The sequence below is a fragment of the Varroa destructor genome, unplaced genomic scaffold (assembly GCF_002443255.2).
Source record: "Varroa destructor unplaced genomic scaffold, Vdes_3.0 BEIS01000007.1, whole genome shotgun sequence".
Classification (NCBI taxonomy): Eukaryota; Metazoa; Arthropoda; class Arachnida; order Mesostigmata; family Varroidae; genus Varroa; species Varroa destructor.
In genome coordinates this window covers 37,023,063-37,047,902 of record NW_019211460.1, presented here as the reverse complement: position 1 = coordinate 37,047,902, position 24,840 = coordinate 37,023,063, and the positions used below count along the sequence as shown (strand labels likewise).

General features: G+C 40.0%; 1 protein-coding gene and 1 long non-coding RNA gene across 17 annotated transcripts in view; one reads left to right on the top strand and one right to left on the bottom strand.

Annotated features, from left to right (window-relative positions):
• Nucleotides 1–24,840, top strand: part of LOC111254937 (CD151 antigen-like) — a 64,581-nt gene that overhangs the window by 10,414 nt on the left and 29,327 nt on the right. For 2 of the 15 annotated variants that reach the window (XM_086974000.1, XM_086973999.1), the window contains exons 1-5: nt 2,784–2,923; nt 6,039–6,214; nt 6,792–8,990; nt 19,823–19,872; nt 20,169–21,667. In XM_086974000.1, the coding sequence (XP_086830126.1) occupies nt 21,277–21,667 (391 nt within the window). In that variant the 5' untranslated portion in view covers nt 2,784–2,923; nt 6,039–6,214; nt 6,792–8,990; nt 19,823–19,872; nt 20,169–21,276. The other 13 variants (XM_086973993.1, XM_086973998.1, XM_086973994.1 and 10 more) reach the window with 13 other exon arrangements.
• Nucleotides 1,365–23,076, bottom strand: LOC147754664 (uncharacterized). Of its 2 annotated transcripts, none has more exons than XR_015316359.1 (3): nt 22,062–23,076; nt 2,731–4,451; nt 1,365–1,764 (listed from the first exon to the last, which is right to left on the bottom strand). It is a non-coding gene; the product is annotated as an uncharacterized LOC147754664 (long non-coding RNA). The 2 variants fall into 2 exon arrangements; XR_015316358.1 differs by lacking the exon at nt 1,365–1,764 and having other exon boundaries at nt 2,922–4,033; nt 4,349–4,451.

The window sequence follows — 24,840 nt, the reverse complement described above, 5'->3', positions numbered from 1 at the left end:
TCTATTGCGAGTACTTCATCGCATACTGAGAGCGATTCGATTACATAGAACAGGGTATTGAAGTTGATGTATGGACTTGAGCTAACAGCGCGTCGCATCATACTAGATGTTAGATAGCAGGCAACAAATTCCTAAGCGGTCCGTTCTCATCAAAGTCGGTGACGGGAAACTTGAAAAAGCTTTGTAAGCGGCATATGTGTGTGCACATACTAAAATATCTTTGTCGTCTTTTGTACAATCCAACTGCGCTGTTTCAAAGGTCGATAATGGGAAGAGAGGGGGTTCTTAGGGTTGTCTTAAAGACCAGAAAAAGCCTACGAATACGCGCGTACAGGCGTGATCTTGATTCCAGTTTGTCTCCTCAAAATGGCAAGGGAAAGCTGACTCCCCAATGGTAGCAGCAGGCATTTCCCAGACGTAAGGCCATATTCCCATAATTTACGCCTCCGATATAGATGGTTAACAAAGCAGTTAAATTAAGCAAAATCGGTCTAGCTCTCAATTCGAAGAAATCGAAGTCAAATCTTACTTCAGTTCTTGCTATTATTTAGATCGAATGTTGCTTTGCATTCCTATAAAACTGATTTATGTTATAGCATAAATTAAGGCGCCTACAATAATTGTCTATACAATCCTTAAAAAGGAGCATTAAACGAGTCATATGTCCTATCTGTGTAGCCCAGAGCCTTAAAACAAATTTGGTACGGAAACAAAGAACGTACAGGGATATAATTCTCGCCACGATTGTTTAGTTACGGCAACAGGATTCAGGATTTTCGGTGCGATAATAAGTTAAATTATTATAATCCTTAAGTTCGCAGTTCATAATTGTGTACTTTTTTGTGGCCTAGCAAGCTTTATCGAGTGCATGTGCCATTTTTTTAAGAGCCACCTTTTTAATTGCTTTAACTTTTAGTTGCGAAATTTGTTTTAAGAACGGTCCTTTGTCGTCTCTATTAACGGATCGATAATGCAGCATAATGTTAGAGCTCAAACGACCGACGCTTTGTCCACCAGGCAAATCAAATTTTTATCCAGCTACTACAACCTGCAGAGTTATCGAGTGAAGTGAAGTATCGCATAAACAATGAACGTTATAAAGGGAAGCGGCAATGTTCTCGTGAGTAATCACCTTTAGTGTCAAAGAAGGCTATAAACTTAAATGATCGAAACAGCACGTGAATTTCTAATCTTCATCAAGTATTACTTTGCGTTAGAACATCTTCGCAACCAAGATCTTACCGAACAGGAATACATATGCAGTTAGCATACCTTATCGGTCACTTTCAAAAATTGTCTTGGGTTACATGGGTCTTTGACTCGTCTCGTCAAATAACAAAACAGCATTATTATTATTAGAACGTTATTGCTTTGTTTATTTGTGAATAAATAACATAAGTTAGAAATCTAAATTCATGAACGCGAGTTTCTTTTGCAGACATTTTTCTTGTGGTTTATGCAAAGATAACAACTTAGTTTAAAGGAGAAACGTGTTGTTTGGTAATGTCACCTTGTCTTGTTAGTGTGGCAATCACCATTTGAGCATCACAGTCATATAATTCAGAAACTCAAGGTACTTTAGGGCATAGATACTGCGCAACCTCCATATAGTTTTTATATAGTTTGAGTCGTAAGTAGATAACGGGTAAAGATGCACACTGAATCGAATTTAAAATTCAGATATTCCCACACATTAGTTTGTTACAAGAACACTTAATTAAAAGGGTATCAGTCCGTCCTCGCATATTCCTCGCTCTCGACGCGCTTAAAGTTCGATAAAACGAAACCATACAATTTGATATATTAATCAATTATTTCTTTGTGCAGTTCCGCTGGCCTTACGGGCGTAGTCACATACCTATGAAGTGTTTTGGATTAACCGTATGCATTGAATAAAAAGCAAATGGGACATTATTTTTCAAAGCATTTGCCTGAATATATTCTTTAGAATATTTGTCACATCTTTCACCTAACTTCTAAAATTTGTCCGACAGATCCTATAGTGTCGTTGATTTCGCCGAGCATTACATACGTTAGATCGACACAAAAGTTCAATGAAATACGATTTGATAGTCGACCATTATTTGCTACCGTGAAAAATACAAAACTTCTCTCCCTCTTGAACTTGTTTTGTGATACATAACTGTATGGATAATTTTGCATATATTGAATTAGGTATAATAAATTGTTTTAGCTGTGATTAAATCGGTTACCTCTGAATTATTACGCGTTTTTACAATTTGGTTTAATAAACGGACAAGACGGAGCTCAGTAAATACAAGGTGAGAAAAACAAACAGAACGTAAAACAGTACATCAGGAATATGTTTTACCAATCCTATTTGGTTTCTTAGAATTGTCAATTTTCATTTACGACGTTTACGTTTTTAATGCATTAGTAATTATACATCGACAATGTCCAGCTTATGCTTCATGCGATCTGTAATATTAGTAAGTGGTACCTATATAGGTAAAATGGTTAACTTCATGGCTTTTGTTATTTACTAGTTACACTTTAAATTGTTTTAATTTTAACTACGTTAAGAGAAATAATTTGTGTAATAACACTACTTAGATCGCTAAGCGCCACTTCCTTTACAGTACTAGTATTGGACATACAGTGATGGAAACCGATTTTTAATATAAATTAAAAAATGTTCGACCTTTTTGTAAACTCTAGTATAGCAGTGGAAACTACAATGTTATTCACCATGCCTATAATGACATTTACCACATATCGCTGTAATGATTGGACACATCTTCGATTGGGTGTGCGGTTACAGGATGAAGATAATTCGTGCGATTTTCAGAAACGGTGTCCCGAGGACTGTCCCGCTTGGGCTCGCCATGACGATTCGTTAGAAGGTGACACATCCGCTTTTCGAATGTCGCTGATGGATCAGGCCGTCTAAAGCCTCGTCGCGGTAAGTTAGGCTGATTTATGTATTCTTATTGTTGTAATTATTATGAGACTCTTTATGCCAAACAGAAGCTTTTTCAAATGAGGTGGAATTCATTACATGCAGTTGCGGGACAGATGGAGTTTAAGGAGACGATCCTTAATATAAGTGCATAGGTTGTAAACGAAAGTAACATGTTAATTGTCCGAATCTGGCATATGTGTTCCCTGAAAAATTTATCAAGTTAAGCTGATTTATGTAGGTAGGCATCTGAGCGACAGTAAAACAAACAGTCTCTCTAAGAGCAATTTAACTTGGCGTCGATTGCAACAACAGTGGGCTTTATACATTCCTAACAAAGAGCTAAGTGCTATTTTCGCCAAAAAGCTTCTACAGACTATTCATTTTTAATCATAAAAAAAAACAGTAGTAAAGTAACGTTTTATTTAGATATATGTAACTCATAAACCTGTTGAGTGGAAATGGGCATTATAAAGATCAAATAAATGAGAGTCAATAAAGTCGTATTTCACCATAAAACTACATTGAGTAAGGGCACACAGCAAAATACGTTTATTGCCACTTTTATTTCAAGCTCAGTTATGTGGCTATGTATTGGCTTCTATAAATGGTTTGAAATAATAGCGGTTTTAGGATTTGTTGAGATGAAGCAAAAGTAAACCCCTTTCAATTTCGTGTCCCTGCTGATTCATTTATATTCTACCATAAACGGACGAGAATTTAGGCCTATAGCTACGTTTTTTAGTTTAAGATAGAGCTCTTGGGTGTTTATGGTCAGTCATAATTTGGCTATGGTTAAGAACTGCCGCGATTGAATTGTGAGAAGGGTAGTTGATATTCACGGTGAACTTCAATTTGTGAGGTAGTATAGTGCTTGCTGATCTACATGTTATCATGCGTTCGAATGTATCTACTTACTGTATATGAGGTCATTATTGTACATACGAGCCAATATAAGGTATGTTCCAACTGCAGTATGGACGTCATAGTTTGATCTTCACAGTATAGGGGTGAAGAAATTCCGTATCGAATTTGCTCTGGAGCAACTGGGCATGTAATACAACAATATTCCGACTTACTTTATACTATTAATACGCTAGGCAGCCATGATGTCTGAAATGAAAAAAAAAACACCTATTTGGAAGGTAGCTTCCCATAAATCTTTCTTTTGAAAGAGAAATGCAAGTCATTATATTTAGTGCATTACTTTGCTTTGCCGTACTAATAACACGTACGCAATTTACATTATCCAAGCAGAAATTTAACGGCTGAAATTTACCCGTAGTAGACATTGATGGAATATATTAAGTCGATGCAGCGCGTGTATGAGTGAGGTAAGTTTGGAGTTGCGACGATGATATTGATATTTAATCAGCTAGGGGAATTTGATCGTTATAGCTAATGGTTGATGGGTTTACCTCGACTTACATGTTCACAATCCAGGTGGAAACAACGGTAACTCCAAAGAGAAAGTACGTGAAGTGCATCCGAAATCGGCTATGAGACAATCCTAATCATGCGTTGGTTTTACCTAAAAATAAAATGCATCTCCTGTGACGTACGTTTAATTATTTTACTTTAGTTGAAAACAGAGCTACTTTTATCTTCTCAAAGCAAAGAGAATTAATAGCTTTTGGTACTATATTATTTTTCATGTGTAAACAACGTAATGATTTAACGTATCATAATAATTCTCATTTTCTCTAATAGGCAACCGTAGCCGTTTTAAATTTCTAGCAGCGCTTTAAAACCCACTATTATTTCATCTGTTACTTCAAGCACTAAGCATTTTAACTGCAACGAATCGGCAGTCATTCCACCAGGTTTATGACTCTCTAATAGTTCGGCGGCCAACGTTGCGCTGCAGCCGCCGCAGAAGCCCCTTTCATAGCCTTTGAGTGGCTTAATATTCTCGTGATAAAAAAAATTTACATGATAGCAGTAGTTGTAATATCTATACAATTGCAGCTTCCCCGTGACTATTTGGGGGTAGCGAAGCCGGCGTTATGAATCAGGTTTGCATTAGCTGTGCATCCGAATCAATACATTGGGGCAAAACATTTATGCGGAGATCCTTTTCTCAAAGGAAGTATCTGTTTAATAAGGGTGGAATTATACAAAGCTAAAGGAGCACATAGTGAGGTTACATAGCTATAAGACTGAGCACGTAGACTTCAGAACTTTCGTAGTAGCGTTCAAAGAGACTGGTGAGCGAGAAGTTATCGGACAGTCTATGTTAAGGTTGGTCAAGAAAAATAAAGGATAATCTTATTTTCAGCATAGACAGAGAATTATCAAAACAAAAATAACCGTGGTGGACACAGTTTGTTTTGGATAGTTAACTTACTCAAAGTCTTTCTAGCAAATTATAATCATCCCTAATCCTAAAGCGCATAAATTGATATTCAAAGCCACTTACCAAGCTCACCATAGATGACACTGATGTATATGATACATACGTGTATAATAGCCCAAATTATTTCTTTTGTAGGCTGACTGTTGGGTCTCGCCAGTACGCTATACAATTTGTGTAAGAAAAAAAGTTACTTAAAAAAGTACTGCACAGTGTAGGTACATATCCATAGTCAAACGAAAATTAATCTGCTATAAAAATCTGTGCAGATTGTGAAAATGCTGATGTATAAAAACTGTTATTTTGGAAAAAGCCTTTGGTGGAGTCGGCGACGCACTACTTTTCGCATTATTACAAAATCGGCGACAATCGCATGCATGAGCATAACTACGATTGAGTAAATGTGTATCATAATTATTTGCTAAACCTGAAATGAATGAACAATACCGCCAGATTGACAGCGCATGGTTACGTTTATATGCTCTGACAAGACTGTTATCAGGAACACTGGACAACACCTGCTGCAAATCTCAATACAAGTCTCAATAATTTCAACTAAATTAAAACCAAGAAAATGATTTCCAGATAGTATCATTTATGGAGCAAGTATTAACGACTTCAGCTATTGGATGAGATAGATTACTGCCACCGCTGCAATTGATAGGCAAATGCATGATATCAATAAAGCAACTTCTCTGCACAAACGACAAACGCATTCAATTTTTATTTACGAAGGCTACGTGACGACGTTTTTTCATTTAACAGGATCTGTAATAATGGTGCCATATATCCTCCAAACTACGATGCATTGCAGACGCAGCCCGTAGGGGCAATAAACGAACGAAATTAGCAACAATATACGTTATGAAGATTGAGCCTACCCAAATAAAAAGTGCAAATTCTTCCACGACCTTTAAGTGTTATGCAATAGAGCATAAAAGGTAGGTTAAAGAAATCAGCTTTGATCAAATTAACACAGTTTAGGCGCACTTTATCTGAACTTAGGTATAAAACTATTATGGATGGAAGTATTAGCTTGGCCTTAACTCTTACAGAAATTAATAATTTTTTTATAATTAATATCACATAGTTTGGCATTGCACGAAAACCAACTGCTTCAGTATCTCCAAGATATTTAGAGAGAAAGAAAGAGAACCATCTTTGCTAGCGAATCTGCTGATACAACGACATTTTACGATGGCACATATGGTAGTTTTCTGAACTAGGTACGCTTTAGATGAGTTTAAATGTAGAACAATATATAATAATAATAATAATGTAATTAATATTACATCACATTTAGGATCATGCACGTTCAGTTGCGCAGCGACGGGGTTGCCCCCCACTTTAGGTACCGAAAGAAGCGCCTAATGTTCGGATATTAGTCCATTATTATCCGTTTAGCGGCCGTCAGCTGTAAAGGAGGGCTTGTAAAGGGCACCCCATTTCCTAGAAATAATGGTTTCGTTCTTGAAGGCAGAGCATTCCAATAAAAAAGGTTTCTGCTATTTGGTCTAGCCCTTGACCATGCAGCGTTTGTAGGTGAGGAAGACTCCACCCAGCAATCAGCTGAGAGGAAAAACCTCTCGACCTTTCCATCGCAGGAGAAGGAATCTCGGGCGTCAATCTATGCGAGGCAAAGGGCTACTTGGTATTGTCACCGCCCAGCTTACGTTTTCATACATCGTTCGCTTGCTTTTTCGCCTCAGTTTTTATTCAGCTTCCTCCCAAGAAAGGAGCAATTCTTCTGACGCGTTTAGTAGCTCGACCAAAGGAAGAGCCACGATTCAACCATTTACATCCTCTACGAGCGAGAGAAATTGAAGCATCACTGATAAAACAACAGACGCCCAAGTAACCCGCTTGCGGGAATAGAGCGTATTTGCAACGTAAGCCGATCATATGCTTGACCGCCTTGGACCTAATTTATAGCAAAACGATGACTATGGCCGGCCAACTACCGAGTGGCGTAGAATCACTAATTCGTAGCAGCGCAGGCAGCTGAGCAAAATACTTTTAAGCCTTGATAGCCGAATGATTCGAAAAGAGATGATGCCATCATAGCAGTTAATGGTGGTGTTGGTGATGATGACGGTGATAATATTACGCGATGCAGCACACCGTTTGTGAAGTGCCACGATTTCTGATTGAGCTTATAGAGCTTGTTCGAGACGAACGCTTTACGTGAGCTTCGCTTCTGGCTTAGATCAGTGTAGCTAACAACAGGGGTCATCGATGGTTACCGCAGCTTCGACACTTGCTTACTTGAAGGTTCATTAAGACATAGAATAGAGCCGACGTACACATACATACACATAAGTGCATACAATCCGACTCTGCCTTTACGTCGCACATCAACAACGAGTGAAGTTTCACACCCGAAATCGCCCCAACGACCTTTAATACGATAAACGGAGCCGAGCTAACTCTGTTGCTCAACTGCAAAGAAGTTTTTCTCTGATGTGTCACTATGGTGTCAACTATCGCAGGAAAATGTATCGTGATGGTCTTAAGCAGCAGGTTACTGGTGAACCATAATAAAACTAGCGACATATTGAAGATGTTCAGAGACCGCTATAAAATCAATTGAGTGCCAACTCCGTTACTTTCACTCTACTTGACAATTCGTTTGTACACTGGTTTGTAGCATTTTCGAAAACTGCAGTGTCACAGTCCGCCGAGTGTATATGCACGTAAAAATGCACGCGCATACAGCTCTGATTCGATAAGTAGCAGGAATAGCTTCGACTAGTACAAAACGATACTCAATGTAATCGAATGATAACTCGTAGTTTGACTTATCGCATACTGAATTATCCGTCGTTATTGAACGCGCTAAAGCGTTGGAAGCGTCTTTTCCATGACGCGCACTGTTCCACATATATACGAATCATTGAAAAAGATCTATATAGAAATTCGTTGCGTTCTCATTTGACTGGCGATCGATTTTAGATTAAAACGGGATCGCTTAGAATGCTCGGCTTTTTGAAAGAAAATATCAGTCAGCTTATCGAAAATAGCAACTTTAATGTTACTCTAAGGTACAGAATTGTAGATAGTCTATACATTCTATAATTTCTACATAGATCTATATATTAAGTACTGCATACACTATATATCTACTCATAGGTATACTTGACATATGTATATTTGAAACAAAGCCATATTTTACGAAGAGGTCGAGATAACGCATCGAATTACAATGTGACACGAAATAGAGGAGCTCCTATTGTGAGGGACGGATGCATTTCAAAGAAGCCCCTGGAATACTCGTGTATTTGGGTAGAAAGCTGTCCTGCTAATAGCTTAGCGGGAATTGACCAAGTATCAGTGCGGGTAACACCAACCAAATTGAATACTGTGATTCATAAATGCTGCTAACTGAAATTAATCCCTTATAGATCTGGAATAGAGCGTTATATATTCGATAGAAACGGGGTATTGTTTGTGTGGGCGAACATAAACCAGCGCTGTTGTCGTTGCCTCTATGCTCGTGGTGTGTATACTACGGCGACAATCATTGTGAATATTCTGGATCAAATGAGGAACGCCATACAAGATCGACAAATTGTGATCGGTGGAACTCTGTATGCGGTTTTTTTACAAAACAGCATGCATAAAAGAAATTAAATAAAGTAGAAGAAGAAAAAAATTAAGAAACGATGGCCCGCCGAATCCACGACTGTTTCGACGTGTGCTGCGATCCAATACGAGGCGGTAAGTTCGCTTTGTCGATAGTCTAGTCGCAGCTTAATTTAGCAGGTCTAGGGGATGCCTTATACTATTTGAACCTATATTTACACACGATTCACGTTTACAATTATCTCTAGGTTAAAATGTTTATAGATTACGTTAATTTTTAGTTCACCAATATGCAGAAAAGTAAGCTACTTTTCTATTTATGTGACCTATCTATTCCTACATGGCCAAAGCTTGCTCAGACGATATTCAGACTTTTGACCAATTTTCTAGATCGAAATTAGCAAAAGGAATGCGTGCATCGGTACGACTAAAATTTGTAATTTCTATTTCAATATATGCGTATAATTACGATTTCTCAAGCCCGCAGAAAAAATTAGCGAACCTCTTCAAGTTGGTTATTTTAGTTTTCTTTTCTTTTTCTCTAATCTATTTCCCCGCTATGAGCGTTATTGCTCTGAGCATCGTTAGCAGTAATAATGACAAAGGTAAGCAACAGATGCATTTACCCACTGAGCCAGCTTAAACGATAATAAATGAAAAAATAACAACAGACTTGAAGATTTCCCTTGTTCGTCTATGAACTATCACTGCGACCATTTCATTGATAGGACCAAATGGTACAAAAGATGTACTACACTGTACTATATATATAATTGGATATGCAATATTGGATAATATATGTATACGTACATATATAATTGGAGTTCGTAAAACATATATATACTTTCGTTTCAGTATATTCATAGATGTTACAAGTGTACCATTGTGTGTGCCGGTGCCTTCCTGTGTGAACATTGCTTTCTTTATGTAGATGGCGCACGGTTTGAACGAATCGTCGTCTTGTTCAATGTCACTCTTTGATTCCGTGTTTCGTGGGGTGCTGTTTGTAATAGAAAACAAAACGTGAGTTGCAAACGAATTGACCCGAAAGGTGAAAACAAATTAACATGACGTCCATGAGCAATGGCCAAGCTAAATATGGTTGTGACGTGACACTTACATCGTACTGAACCGACATCATTATCGACCAAATATCAGATACCTCTCAAGCGGGGCCATTTTTCACTGAAACATATTTGTTATTGTATGTAGCATACACTTGTATAAGCCAGTGTCTTACTGAAGTAAGTTATAATGTTAGTGGTAGACCTCGGAGAGGCCCTCAGTCAGACTATCTCGGTCTGTTTGGTCGCCTATCCCTCCACGCTTTTTGCTCGCGGGCAGATGTGAGGCTGCCTGTGAAGTAGTTGTCACTAAAGGCTATTAATCATATACTTCGCCTGCCATACGAATGAAAAGTTCCTTTTTAACGTGCTCCATAGATGCGTGAGTTGCGTCCGATCAGCTCTAGACGTTTCGATAGAGTAAAAGTAAGTATTCGCTATTATTACGCACTGTATTCAAAATGTATAAGCTGTAATAGGGCGCAGAATCGTCGGACGTCTATATATTCTCGTACACCGAAGCAGCTGGTCCTATTAAGTATTATTTAATCACTAACATTTCATGCTATAGTTACCAAGAGTCAATCCTACCTGGTATGGGTAGCCCTTGTTGTCGATCAATAAAATGTAATTCTCATTCTAACGATGAAAAAATGCGCGAGTCGCAAAACGAAGTAGGTTGTCGTCGTCTTCTAGTGATCAGCTACGTTTGTCAGGGTGAGTTACAAACAAAGTTGCGTAAACTATTCGCGTGAAAACCTATAGTCGCGTTTACTTCTAGAGTGCCAAATAGCGCTTAACTAACGAGTTACTTAAGGCAGAAAAGCTTGCCCCTTATAGATGAGAAAGCCCTACGTCTACTCTAATTTGAAAGTTGAAGAGACTAAAGCACGTATTGTTCTTTTCTTCTAAAGGCGTGTACAATGTCGGCTGAAGGTGTGGCATGCGATTTCGCCCGAAGCTTTTCGTCCGGCCGATACTACGACGATGACGAGCACCGTGGAGATGCGCGTCTTCTCAAAATATAGTGACCCGATACAGGCAGCTCCTTCTTCGCATTCAATCCATACCACAACGGGCTGGCCGGCTGGCTATCTAGCTCATTACATCAATCAAACCTGCTCTGTTATGGAGTCTACGTACGATCTAAGTACAAACGACCAGCATAACCAATGCGTAGAGTCTATTCTATGCAAGTTGAGTGTGAAACTCTGCTCCCGCCGATTCGACCTATTCCGACTGGCGCCACTGCTCACTAATTCTCAATTCCTCAGTCCAGATCTTAATTTAAATGGGACGACGATCTGTTGTTGCTCAGCCATAGCTTCACGAAGGGTTCTTTTTATTTCAAGACCTATTTTGCCTGAGGGCTGAATTCGCCAGATGCAGCCATCTCCAGATCTGCAGTGCACGAATAGGCATATTCAACTGACATGACTGAAAAGGGCGATCGTATTTTCGTTGGAAGGCCGCAGCTCTGCTTGGATGGGTTGTTGGAAACGATGAGCTTTAACCGGGGGACCCACAAGACCCATTCGAGAAATAAATTCGGCAAGCCATGCTGTAAAAGCTTTTACATTTTTGGGACTTTTAGCCAGCTGCCAGCCCAAAATTTAATTGCGTTGAAATTTTTCATATATGGCGCATTCGAACGATAGTTTAACGATCTTATATCAAATATATATCACTTGACGCACGGTTACCATTAAAAAGTTTTCTGCGGACTGATGAAAGAAGATTTTGAAAATTACTATGGGGTGGTTTAGCTTGTAAATTAAGGCTATTACCGTGGAAAATAATGGTTATATTGAATAAACATGGTCGCTAAAGGCTTTTAGTACATGCAAACATTGAAAAGTTGTTTTTGTTCTAATATGGCTACAGATACAAGTGGTAAAAAATTCTCACTTGCGACATTATTTCAGCCATTTTGAACTGTTAAATGCTGCGATTGATTTCAAGCGGCCTATCTAAGATGGCTTCCTTGCTGTAGCACGAAAAAGCATGAATGGAAAAAAGCTTTACGAAGGATTACTTCAACACTGTGCGTTTGATAAAAGAACGCCCGTTTTTACGCGGAGAGCCAAATCGTCGAGTGTTTCAAGCTCTCAATGCAGTATAAATTCGCTTTTGTCAAGACATTTTGCTAGGCTACCTGTGGTGCGTAAATTCCAAAGAGTGGCATAATACGTAAAAGACGGATTTGGTTAGAACGTATTTTTGTTTGGCGTGCTACTACTATATAAGGCCCCTAATACACTTGCACAAAGAGAGTCAATTAATGATGATTGAGTAAAACTCATCTTGGTGGTAGCGTCGGCTATGTGCTGCCAGATGATTGACTGCAGTTATCTCTGTGAATAGGCAAGCCCAAGGATCCAGCCTCTGGATCACTATATTTAGTATTTATAATTGTCTTAATAATTATGTGATTTACTATTTAATAATGTTTTATTTAATAATGAAAAGTTGAGTGAAGAATTGTGTCCGGCGGCCACGTAGCGTACGGAGCCAAGCGCGCGCACCCCACCATTGCTGCGGTAGTATCCACAAAAACAGTATGATGAATGCGCAAAAATAAGCATATTGTCAAATGTTGTATCACAAAATGTCCGACTATAGTTTGAGATTAATCTATGCTGGAAAAAGTGATACTAGTTTATACAATATAGGAAGTTACTATTCTCATCAGTTTATTGTATATGAAGTCGGGCACAAATATCTAAAGGTTCTGACGAAGGCATGCAAGCGCTGGCACAATATGTGGCAAGCGACAAAAAGCGAAGGCTCGTCTTTTTCGCTAACTGAGCTGTTGACGTGGTGTGTTTTTGCCTTAATCTTGCTGAAATAGAATTTAACGGCAGGCAAAGGTATGCATTACCATATTCTCTATAAGCGCAAAATACGTTGTTCCAAGAATTTCTAGGTTTACACGTTAATATTCTACACCTATTACTGGTGACTTTTAAGTCTAGAACTTTGGAAAATAAGGTTTACCAAAGCATATTATTGGGAGAATGAGCACCTTTGGTTTCACTGAGTTTTTAAGCATCATTAAATTACGTTTGTTAAGAAGAAGAAATTAAGTTGAGTAAGGACATTTACAATCTGGAGATAAGTTCAAAGACTATTTACCACCAGTAATACGTTCCGTTGAGCTCTATCTGCTAGCATGATTAAGCAACCACATTACCGTTGTTATTCTCCAAGGGCGGGTAGTGTGATGATGACTGTTGAAGTGTTTATATTTATGAAAATATTAATAAACATAACTGTTTTATGTATATCTAATCCATGATCACAAATATTATATTACCGAAATACATATTATATAGATATTTTTAGCTATCTAAAGCTTATTAATATAAGCTAAAGCTTAATAAATGTAAAAAAATTAAAAAAAAAAAAAAGAAAATATTGCCAGTTTAAAACTCTCTCACGTACTATGCTGGTTTCCTAACAACTTGTTTATATACCATTAAAGCTTTAGTGTATAGTACTAATCGATAGCAAATCGCGATGTTAAGAAAACTCTAGGTACGTGTACCCGTAATGCAATCACAAATGCTTGGCCATTACTTGTAAGTAGATGCGGGTCAATTGTATAGCGTAACTTGACCGTACATTACGGGTCGCTGGTAGTGCCCATGTGGAGTAGTTAGTCATCGTTGGTAACTTGCGTGAGGGTGCCCCGGAAATGGATCATTGCAAGCCGTTATTAGCAGGGCTGAATCGGTGGTCATTGTGTGATTCATGGAGATACTTGAACGTTATAGTTGCTCCGCAAGCAGATACTGCGAAATCGATTTGTACATATGTTGTTTTGTATGTGTTTAGATTATTGTTAGCGACGGCACATGTTCTATCTGAATTATCATAAAAGATAGAGATAAGGCGAAATACAAAGTAACTGTTTATGCTTGTATTGGCCAAAAAACGCATTACCATTAGACAAGAGTTTCAAAATGGCACACGACGCGAGCCATTGCTGGCTAGCGGCATCGACTGAAGACATGGTCATTTATATTAGGAAAGACCAGTTGGCCAAATGACCAATATTTTTGACGATTGTCCTTATTCGATACGATCACCGCTCGGAATACGGCTTTGCTTTGATATACTGTATGATTTTTACAAACGCGATGTTTGTTCCATTTGTTCGACTATTGGGATAACGGAAGTAATGGTTTTGTTGTAGTGTTAGATTCTTATTTTTGTTTCGTAGCTATCAGAATCTACTTCGTGTAATGACTGAAGTAGATTTAGAAGCCTAACTAGAAAACAAGCCCTATTTCGTATGTGGACATCAAAGGCTAATCGTTCTAAAAAGATGATATAAGATGGCCATTTTACACATATCGATAATGGATGCGTTTATCTAAAAGCGCAGCTCAATAATTATCCGTGTCTATTTTTTAGGACATACAGCGCATCCTACCGCATCCAACAACTCTGCCTTTCTTGATCTTGCCTTTCAATGGCTTTCTTCTGCTCTAAGTTTGAACTACCGTATGTTCTCGAGCTTTTCATTGCCGTCTTGCAAGGGCAGGATGTGATTGTCTCCAACAAATACCAGATGCACCCAAAGGGAGAAAGTGCCAATAAGAGACAATGTTGAACATGCTGTTCCTTCTTCTGAGTATCTCGATAGCCACAATAGCTTCAAAGCTGTTCAGAGAATTTGAACCTCGCCTGCGATTCGATTGCCTTTAATACTTCTGTCCTGTACCGTCAGATCACAACTAATTATATGTGACCTAAATTAGCGTAGTGTTTGCTTAAGGTTCTGGAAAAACATCAAATTGCTTCTTTACTTCTTCTAGCCATTCATGTAGCAACCGTAGCAGTGGATCTCCTTTATCTTATTGTACATTTATTATTAAAAATGGCCGTTCTTTACACGCTTGATTTAGTATTTTACTACTTGGATTGCTTAGTCTGCTGTTATGATGAGTACTGGTGTATCAATAAAAATAATAGTAATTCTATTATATTCAAGTACCTAGAACAAAAATCTCGCGTAGAAGTAAAGGGTAAATGCTTACTTGATCTTCGCTTTCAATACAAATATGGACCGCCAAAGCACGGCCTCCCAATTCTTTCGTTTTTAGGGATTTTAAGCAAGAGATGTCAGTAAAGTTACCACAGACATAACTGGCTTGTGGAAGCCAAGTGATCACAGTGACGCCATTTTCTTGTTCTTCAATGCCGCGCCTTCACTGTGAAGTAGAACGCGCCAAGTATTGAATTGTTTACACACGAATAGGGAATGCGAGCTAGGTTTAGACTGTCGTGAAACAAGTTAGTTTTGGCATATTTTTCGTGAGTATTATGATAGCGGTAATCTAAGTTTAGATAATGACTCTGTGTTTGACTGACAAATCAGATGCCAAAAAGCTATCATCTAATGGGTTATCACTGAGCACCTCTAAGTCAGAATCCAATCTAGGGTTCATAACATTAGTGTCTGTTATTCCCTAGCCGTATGAATGCAAAAATGAAGCATTATTTGTAATAAACAATGAAGCGCCTGGTACAGCTTCGTCGTCGATCTTTAATTTACTACAATTTGGCCAGCGAAATGTTTTCATTTCGAGACCGGTACCCTTTAGCGACTGTGCCGTCCATACTTTTTCACGATCGTGTGCCTGTACGACATAGTTCCGTTATTCTTTAAGCTGACCAACAGGCGGCACAAGTCACGGCTCTCGGCGCGATCAAAAGTGTCTTACACGATCCCGCTGCAACAGGACCATACAACAAGATTTCCCGTTATCCTGTCGTACCTCCCATTTTCGCCGTCGTACTCGTACTGAACTCGGTTGTTTTCCCCGCCCAAAGGAGTCCAGGCTCACCTTTCTGACTCTCTGCAGCTCCGTTATCGATGCCGTAGAAAGGGACGTAGAAAGACGTTACCATTTATGGCGGACTAACATATGCCTAATCCGCGTATGCACACACATGCTCTAGCCAGATTTTTTCTGTGTAGATAGATGACCCTTATGACAGTTCAAAAATCATTTGAGGGCTCGGCTGATTGTGGATCTACGGGTACTAACTTGATTCGACCAAAACACTAGAAAACGCTTGAATAAAAAGCCATCTATTGTTTAATCCTCGCAATGCAGTAATTACTGTTTACCAACGATGACTCGTCAGCTAGTACGCCGCGAGGCTGGCATATGTTCCAGATGATCGAGTTGATGGGCTGGTCCAAGGTCCGAATCACACTCCTGTCGTCAAACCGGGTAGCTTTTACATATCGTGAAAACAATATAGTGCAATGGATTAGCTCCCATCAGTAAATACCGGCTTCTCTGCTATATAGTCTAGAATTGCCTCGCTAATTCAGCATAGGGAGTTTTCCTCGCTGCGGCTAGAAAATTAGCGAAGAATGCTGATCTCGCCGTCCTTCGAAGGCCGTCCGCAGCGAAACTAGAACTTTATATCCAGCTTCTTTAGCAATATCCGTTTAACACTAACGAGTTTGCTGAACGTCTTATTAGATTCTCTGTGGCGACAAAAGATTTTTTTCGGCGAATCTGGTTCCTACGGAGAAAAGCGTTCGTAAATCTTCCATTACAGCTTCCCCTCGTTCCCTCTGCACTGATTTTCAAATTTAACAAGACTCGAGCCGCTCCTTATGTCTACACGCCGTTTCATTACATGGTCCGGTGGCCACTTTCGTTCCTTCCTGAGTCGTTCATACTCCTCAAACCATCGCTTCCTTTGAGCGGAGGACCGAGCTTCCTTTCGTAGAAAGCAATCGGGGGCGGCACCAAGGGCGAAAAAGCCAGCCGTTCAAAAAACTCTTTCATGACATCAGCTACATCGCCAACTATTCCACCGCTGTGACCAAAATTAGGCGTGCTGCTTAAGCTTTGTCGACGGCTGGAACGAGCACATCACAGCCACTCGCATGGCATCTGTATAGCCGTAAATGTGTATTTATCCATATATCTAAGCTTTAACATTTGATCTATTTCAATATATATACTACAATAGTTGCGCTAGCTGATGTAAATTTCTGACACGATTTACAGCTCACTGAAGTGAAATGTACTTAATAAACACTGCCTCCACTTAAAGTTCTACTTAAAACAAAAGGTCATTTGAATTTCCCCAAACTTTCGGAAACCGAGTGCACCTGTCACCGTTAAAATATATGAGTAGTCTGAGATAGGAAAATCTTTAATGCAAGAAGGAGAGCCAGCAGTACCTTACCAGCCGCAATCCTGCCTCCTCTCCTGAACTTTGTGCCTTGCGTCTCATCCAGCATGACCGTTAATCCTAATCCTGTGACTGCAATGCAAGGCCTAGTTAAACACTTAAAACTTGATAGGACTATAGATTACTAAGCTACTCGTGTGGAGGATAACTTTGACCAAGTTACTTGGACCCATAATTCTGGCAAAAATATCTTCAAATAGAACTAAGAGCAGAAGAAGGCTCGAAGTATCACATCGGACAAAACCTCTTCTTTTGGAAAGAAGATGTAGCTCCACTTTTCTGTCATTCATGCTTATCTTGTTCTCCTGTAGGCTTACAGTCAGTACACAGACCACATCCTATGGTATTCCTACATACGCTAAGATATACTGAACGAGATAGAGGTCTTGCGCAGAGTCAAGTGCGGGACAAATGTTACAAATGTCAGTGTGGAACCAACAAACAGAGCGTGCAAAAGGCTCGCAGGTTGTTGAGTGGCTTGTTGTGATCGGCCACACTGCTTCCACCAATATTTTCTGCGAAATCCTTCTTGTTCTCCAGGGTAACCTTCCTGCTTTACCAGAAGACGGACAGTTTTTTAGTCAGTAAAGTGGCGAACATTTTGCAGCGGACGCTCTTCTTAGCTATTCCACTCAATGACGATGACAAAGTTAACTTATCTATGCCATTAAGTGTCACCAGTTGCAAAGCATTTCTTCGTCAAATCGACAAAAAGCTAGCATGCAGACCTTCATTAAAGGGTGTAATCAAGTGAGAAAAACGAGAACGGACTTGACGGGCTCATTGCAGACTCCGTCCCGGCCTGCTGCCTTGTTACTCTGCAGGTTCCTATAAGTCCTTGAGGGCCTACAGTAACTCTAACATGGTCAACGTCTTGAATTTTTTTACTACCGTAAGAGTAGTAAACAATGGTACCGCCCAAGAAATCATATCACTCATTGTGGATATATCAGCGAGTGACTAGTCAATCCTGTTGAGATGATATCGAGTCATATATGTATACACGTATATAAATCATAATGGCTACTTCACTGTCCCTACTATTTGTCGACTTGCCACCATCTTCAGATATTTTCTCTACTTGTATTGTACGACTGCAGTTAACTAGTAATAATAAAAAGAATAGCAGATGATGATAGGGATAAACAAGGCAGCAGATGAAGAATGCGCAGAATCTTAATAAATGTTTTGCATTTTTCGGGTTAGAAATACGAACATATCTATAATTAAAACGACCCGCAAACCCTCCTCGAACACTTTTTAGCTGTAGTAGTAGCTTCGTCTGCTAAAATATCTGGCTGACAAGGCCCGGGGTCGTGGGTTTAAGCCCTGCCATTAACGTGTTCTACATAACATCGATCATTCGAGTGTTCTGAAAAATATTGGATGCTTTGGGAGATTTGAATAGCAACGCTTATGAGTTTGGTAAAGAAGCATTTAATTAGAAAGATGACCTGAAAGGGCAGGTCAAGGGCAGCGCCTATTATTCTATTGAATTGCTCCATGTAATTGTACTTTTATTATCTATTCTCTCAAGCAATTGAAAGTGCCGTGCTGTTCAATGAAATGGTAAAGGCAGGAGCAACACTATCTTGCTATGTTTGGCGAAATTCAAAGATAGTGTCTTAGACAATCAGATAAATTAACAGAAATGACTCTATATGAAAGGTCACTAACTCAGTATGTTCATACAAGCTTTTTGGTCCAGAACTCATAGGTAAAAGAAACAGGAATATGTAAGGCCATACATAAGGTCACATGACGGTTCCTTTTTTTACTATACTGTATCTACCAATTTCATTCTATTCAAACAATTGCAAGGTAGATAGATGTTTTGATAGATAAACTTTAGCGTAAAGCATCATGTAGCCGAGCTGAGGTCCAAAACTGAGAACTGTGAAGCATACTGAAGCGGAACGAAAAATAAGCACATCCATACACCGGCATATCGCAATTATATTTCATCTTATTCTATCATATATTAATACTATAATATTCATACTAATTTCTACGAAATAACATGCGGCCAGGTCCGTTCAAAGATCGCATGTTGTTAGGACAGGTCGTAGCGTACACATACACGCGCACCTGTATTGCGCTTACAGAACAGGACGTAGGCAGCGTAGCCTAAAGCAGGAATTATAATTAAACGCTAGGCAAATGATGATATTGATGAGCTGCGTCTAATAAATAAACGGACGAGCGGATCAATGATGGACTACGCTGTTGATACGTGCATAGTTGCATAGCAGCCGATTAATCGGTTAGGCCGGGATACCCCAGACTTTGTTACGATCGCTGGCGATGGACGGTCAAAGATCCGTTGCTGCGTCTTCTACGGTACTACTAGTACTATCTGTGGTGCTTGGATCTGTTCACTAATGAACAGCAACGGGCCTCGGTTGGCGATGCTCTTTCGCTGTCCACTGATGGACGTATCGATTGGGGTATTTACAAAATGAAATGTTTCATAGATGGCGCCGAAATCGATATATATGATCACTTTATAAGATGGGCTTTGTGTGAATACGCTTACAATTTGACTACTGTTGACAGAAAGAGGGAGAAAGGGCTGTATTGGAGTCACTTAATGTTTCCTAAGAAAAAGGCATCTACTCATACGTATATATATATACATATATATTATCGCACAGTTTATGTTTTTTTTTACAGTTTACGGTGCCTGCTAGAATGTAACATCGGCATAACATATATGTATCAACGTGAGTCTTTTACGCATCTTATTTAATTATCAAATAATGACACGATACGACTATAAGCTAATTTAAAAATAAGCTATTTTTTCATTTTAGTTTTTCATTGCTTTTTTCGCGCTCGGATTAAAAAAAAAGTAAGTATCTCCAGCAAAAATATTTTAACGACGGTAAATCAGAATAAAACTTAGATATTTCCAGAAGCGTTTGTCAGTTCGTTTATAATCATTCCATTCTTTACTTTTTTTGCGTTGTCAATACGTTTACCTTCCCCTGTGGCTTTCCTTCTTTCCTTTTTCCTTCAGTTGGATCTACTCGATTTTATTTGATCACGGATATTGACGGTACTGATTCGGTAGTGGCGCCATCTATCGGCGCGTCGAATCGCGCGATGTGGCCATTTCTCGCGGGGTCCAATGTGGCCCTCGCCGAATGGTGGTTGGCATTGCGGCGGCGCTTCGGATGGATTCGCGAAACCAAGAGGCCACCGCGGTGGACGGCACCAACAAGCGCCAGGCGTCAGCATCACCAACGCCTGCACGATGATTCTGTTCACCGATGAAATTTACCTGCCTTTAAAATAAGCTAATCTGTTGCTGTACCGAGGGAAAAACATTGCTCCCTCTTCTTCCCACCTCAGTGGAGGCTACAGACAGCTCTCGATGGTATTGGAGTCCTGAACCAATCTAAGGTTTGACAGCAGATTCAGAGCAGTGTCTTTGGAATATCGGTAGGCATTTCGCCACGCACTCACGCATCAGTTGTACTAATAGCAGCATACGAACCACAACATTGTCGATAATAGTCACCAAGCTACGATTCCAGACACCTTTCGAAGCCGATAACATCAGGAAAGAAAGGTAGCCAGGATGTACGTGTTTACCTGGAGACGCCGGTTACGAACCAGAATCCTCTTCTATCTTCAACCTTAAGTGAAGCGTGAAATAGTGTTTGAGGGTGACTGGTCCATTGTTGTTGATTTTGGGCAGCTGAGTGTGCGTGTGAGATAGAAAAAGGAAAGCGTTAATAGATTGTGATTCGGTTTGTTAACGATACCCATGACGATGAGCCCTAACGGATAACCCGTACCAGTCGTTCAAATGTTTGAAGCCTTGGATATTAGCGATAGGACCAGGTACAAGGAGTTGCAATGTTTCAGTATTCAATGATGTGATCCTAGTAGATGAATTGATGTCAGCAACTTATCTAAATGCTTGTGGCATAAATATAATAAGTGAATTATCGCGGAAAAAATTGCATTTATACATCAGCTAATTGACATCGTATGCTTAAAAATATCTGCTATCAGAAAAAAATTGAGAAGCTTGTTTATGGGTGTGCGTGTCCAGTGTTTCTTTTAGGATTTTAGGGTATTCATTTGGTGGAGGAAGAACCACAGCTGTAAGTTAGACGATGTCTTCGCGACCCCCTCCACCTGTAATAGCAACAAGAGTCCCATCTAGTTATCCTCTATATTTGACGAACAACCGTTTCCGTCGAGGACCCCTTCCAGTGACTGTTGTAGGTCCGGATGGAACAAATGTGCCAGTAGCTAGTCGGGACACTTATTATAGTGGGCAACATGAACCCTTCTATCCCACGGCGACAGCAGACCACCCCAATGCATATAGCGGTGCCTATAGTGCATACAACACATACAGCGGCGCTTACGGCCCTCCAGCCAGTGGCAATGGAGATTATATCCAGTCTGCCTTTCCCCTTGAAGTCTACTTCCCTTCGGTGCTTTTTACTCAGAATGATCGACCCAGAGCGAGATTGAAATCGTCTAGAAGCTATGATCATGGTAAGAATATCTGCGCATACCTTCTTACAGAATGATTGTTTCTGCTATGGCCACATCGGTGTGCATCTGTTGTTACCGCATTTTTTAACTAATCATCATCACTGCCATCAATGATAACTCAATCTAGCTTCACTCTCTATGTACAAATGTGGCCACATGTTTCCACCCTTCCGCGTTTATACCGCTCTTTTAAATTCTTCACGACTTATCTTTTACCGTCCACGTTATGAAACCATACGATCCTCACAGTCGCGGCCACCGTTAGGCTACGCTATAATAATAATAATACACGATTATTTATTCATATAGTGGTATCGGCGGCGGCACCAGTGATATCACATACATCACTCAGTCATTAACTATATTATATGTATATAATATAATACATACTTACTTATACCTGTGACAAACCAAATGATCGTTACGTGATGATTATGACGACGATGGTCTTCACGGTGGCGTAAGTCTTACGTAAACTGTCGATTTGACCACGGGTGGCGCACTATTTTGACTGCTCTTACTAGCTAGCTAGCTAGCTAGCTACAAGTCACAGCAACGGCGGTTACAGGAGCAACATTTAGACGATGATTATGACTGGCATGTGGCTTATAAGTAAACCGACAAGCAGTCTTCCTGATCTTCTTCGTCTTATTAAGCAACTGGGTTTCCATCCACTAGAGCTACAATGGCCGTTGCGGCCGAGAGTTGACAAGTGGTGCGGGTAGATTTAAGGCAAAATCTAATGTCGCCTAGCATCGACAAAACGCCTCGGTGCTATTTGTCACGTCTAAATTGTCGTCCATCGGCATCATGTGCGTCTGCTTCTTTTGCAGCCGTTCTGTTCATTGCATGAAAAATGGTAGTTATTGCTGGCTTCTTCTCACATAGCAGAACAAATCATCAGCGATGGCAACGCCAGGGAAAGAAGCAGCTGTTGTACTTTGACTGCCGGTGTAGAATCCCGTGGCGGCTACCCGGCCTTAACTGCTACAACGATATCCACTGATATCACTGTTGTTGTTGTTGTTGTTGTTGTCGTCGGCGCTCGACTAACGAAGCGATCAACCGGTGGCCGTCGACTAGTGGCTGTGGGCCAACGATTACAAAGACAACAAGCCCATCCTGAATGTGTCGCCAAATGTTCCTTGTTTGTTGGACCGGCGCAGGCTGTTCGAGAACAGAGTCTGACCCAGCAGTGTTTCGACAGCGGTATACCAGTGGATATTGCTGGTTGTAACAGCATTTATGGCGGCCTTGCTATTCAACTTTGGTTGCATCGTTCACATTACGTAGCGTTACGTGGATAGGAAGTAACTCCTTTGCATTACCGTTCGCTCTTTCGTTCATTGTCGTCAGCAGCGGCCGCGCCGAGCGACATCTTCGTCTTCTTTGCGATGAAGCTGTAGCGCTACATGTCACAGCGCTGCTGGAATCGCGGCGATACTTGTTGTTTCGGCGGCGGTGGCCGTGACGGCTGAACCGAAGGCTCCTACTATTACTTATCGTCTCCCCGTACCGGCGTTACGCGTTCAATTCGTTACGTTGATTCAATTTAGCTTGACACAGCATAAGCGTTCACATTATCTTACTTGCAGAGACAGTCTCACGATCAAAAAGGAATTATGGCGCGAAGATAGAGGGCCACGAGCAGGAACTTGCCAATAGCAGCAACAGCTGTTACCAGCTGTCTCCATTGTCCAAACACAACTTAGAAAATGAACAACGACAAAACAAAAAGATAAACGAGGAGCGCCATGTCCCCGTGATAGCTAAATTGGCAAAGCATTTGCCTAGATAGTGATTCCTAGGTTCGAATCCGAATACAGACATACGACCATGTTGGAAGTCAGCCGTATGATGGAGTGCACAACGGCCTCAATGACGCCTGCAGGTACCTGTATCTAGACAACAATAGCAATAACTGACGATGTTTCCTTTACTGTGATACCTATATATACGCAAATGCCTCCACTTGGACCGCTTCGGTAAAAAACTCGAGCTGGCTAAAAGCTCGAAAGTTTCAGACGCTTCTGCAAATAGCTGTGTTTAGATATAGATGAATCTACAAATTAGCTTATCACAATGAGTAACTTGTGTTTTTCGTTCGTCAAAAAGCACGCCGTCTTACTCGAATTATAACCATGATTTAATTTATAACGTATTTACCGTTCTTCATAGCTTCTTTGGATCTCTCAATCAATTAATTTATGTCATCGACAAATGCAAATTATCTTAACATTAAAATCGTTGGATTTAAGCATATACCACGGGGCTACCAATTCTTTTTTGTCCTTCATATCGACGACGCAGGGACGCCATTCCTCGTCCCCGGTAACGATGTATTCAAGCTTATCATTGTAGGTGCGTGTCGCTCAGTGCCGGGTGAGATGTTAGGAGGGAATACGAGGTCGTATTTTTCCGCGATGTTCACTCAGTTCATGGGATGCTCAGGTTCTTCATTTTTGAGTAGATCCCGTAAATTCAAGGTGCATGTCAATATTTAGTTGCAGTCTATTTTATCGCCCGATTCACGAATTGTTTGTCGGCCATCTACCTTTATAAGTGTCCTCACTTGGGCCTCATCCATTTCGGATGCAAGTCTTGAACTTTGAAAATTAGTTTTTTTAGTTATGGACTCTTTCTAGTTATAGAGTCTGCAGTGCAAACGATAGGTGTATCCTGTGTTGCTTGTTGGCTTGTGAAAGGCGAAATGAAGCAGATGTCAAAAAACATCATTCTACTTCATTTCATTCAGAAACTTCCGTCCCTCACGCCTGAACTCGACATAAAATTTTGTTCATTGCAGAAATCATTACGTCGAATTTACAAAAAAGACTATATATATATATATATATATATATATATATATATATCGCTAGGTAGATCCCAAAAAGTATTACATAGTGATGTTTTTTTGCGAACGTATTTTTGTAATAACTGAAGGAATATCGGAAGCAATCTATATTAGAAATGATTATAATGCTAGGTTTCTTAGCGAAGTCCCGTAGGGATATCGAGAAGAATGGCATCTATCGTAGCGTTCCTCGCGTCTGATGCATACGCACACTCCATTTGGTTCATTAAAATTTGGAGTAATTTACTTAGTTACAGTATAATGATTTGGTTCAGGATACCTTCAGATTCCTTGATAACCGCGTTGTCAGCGTAAAAGG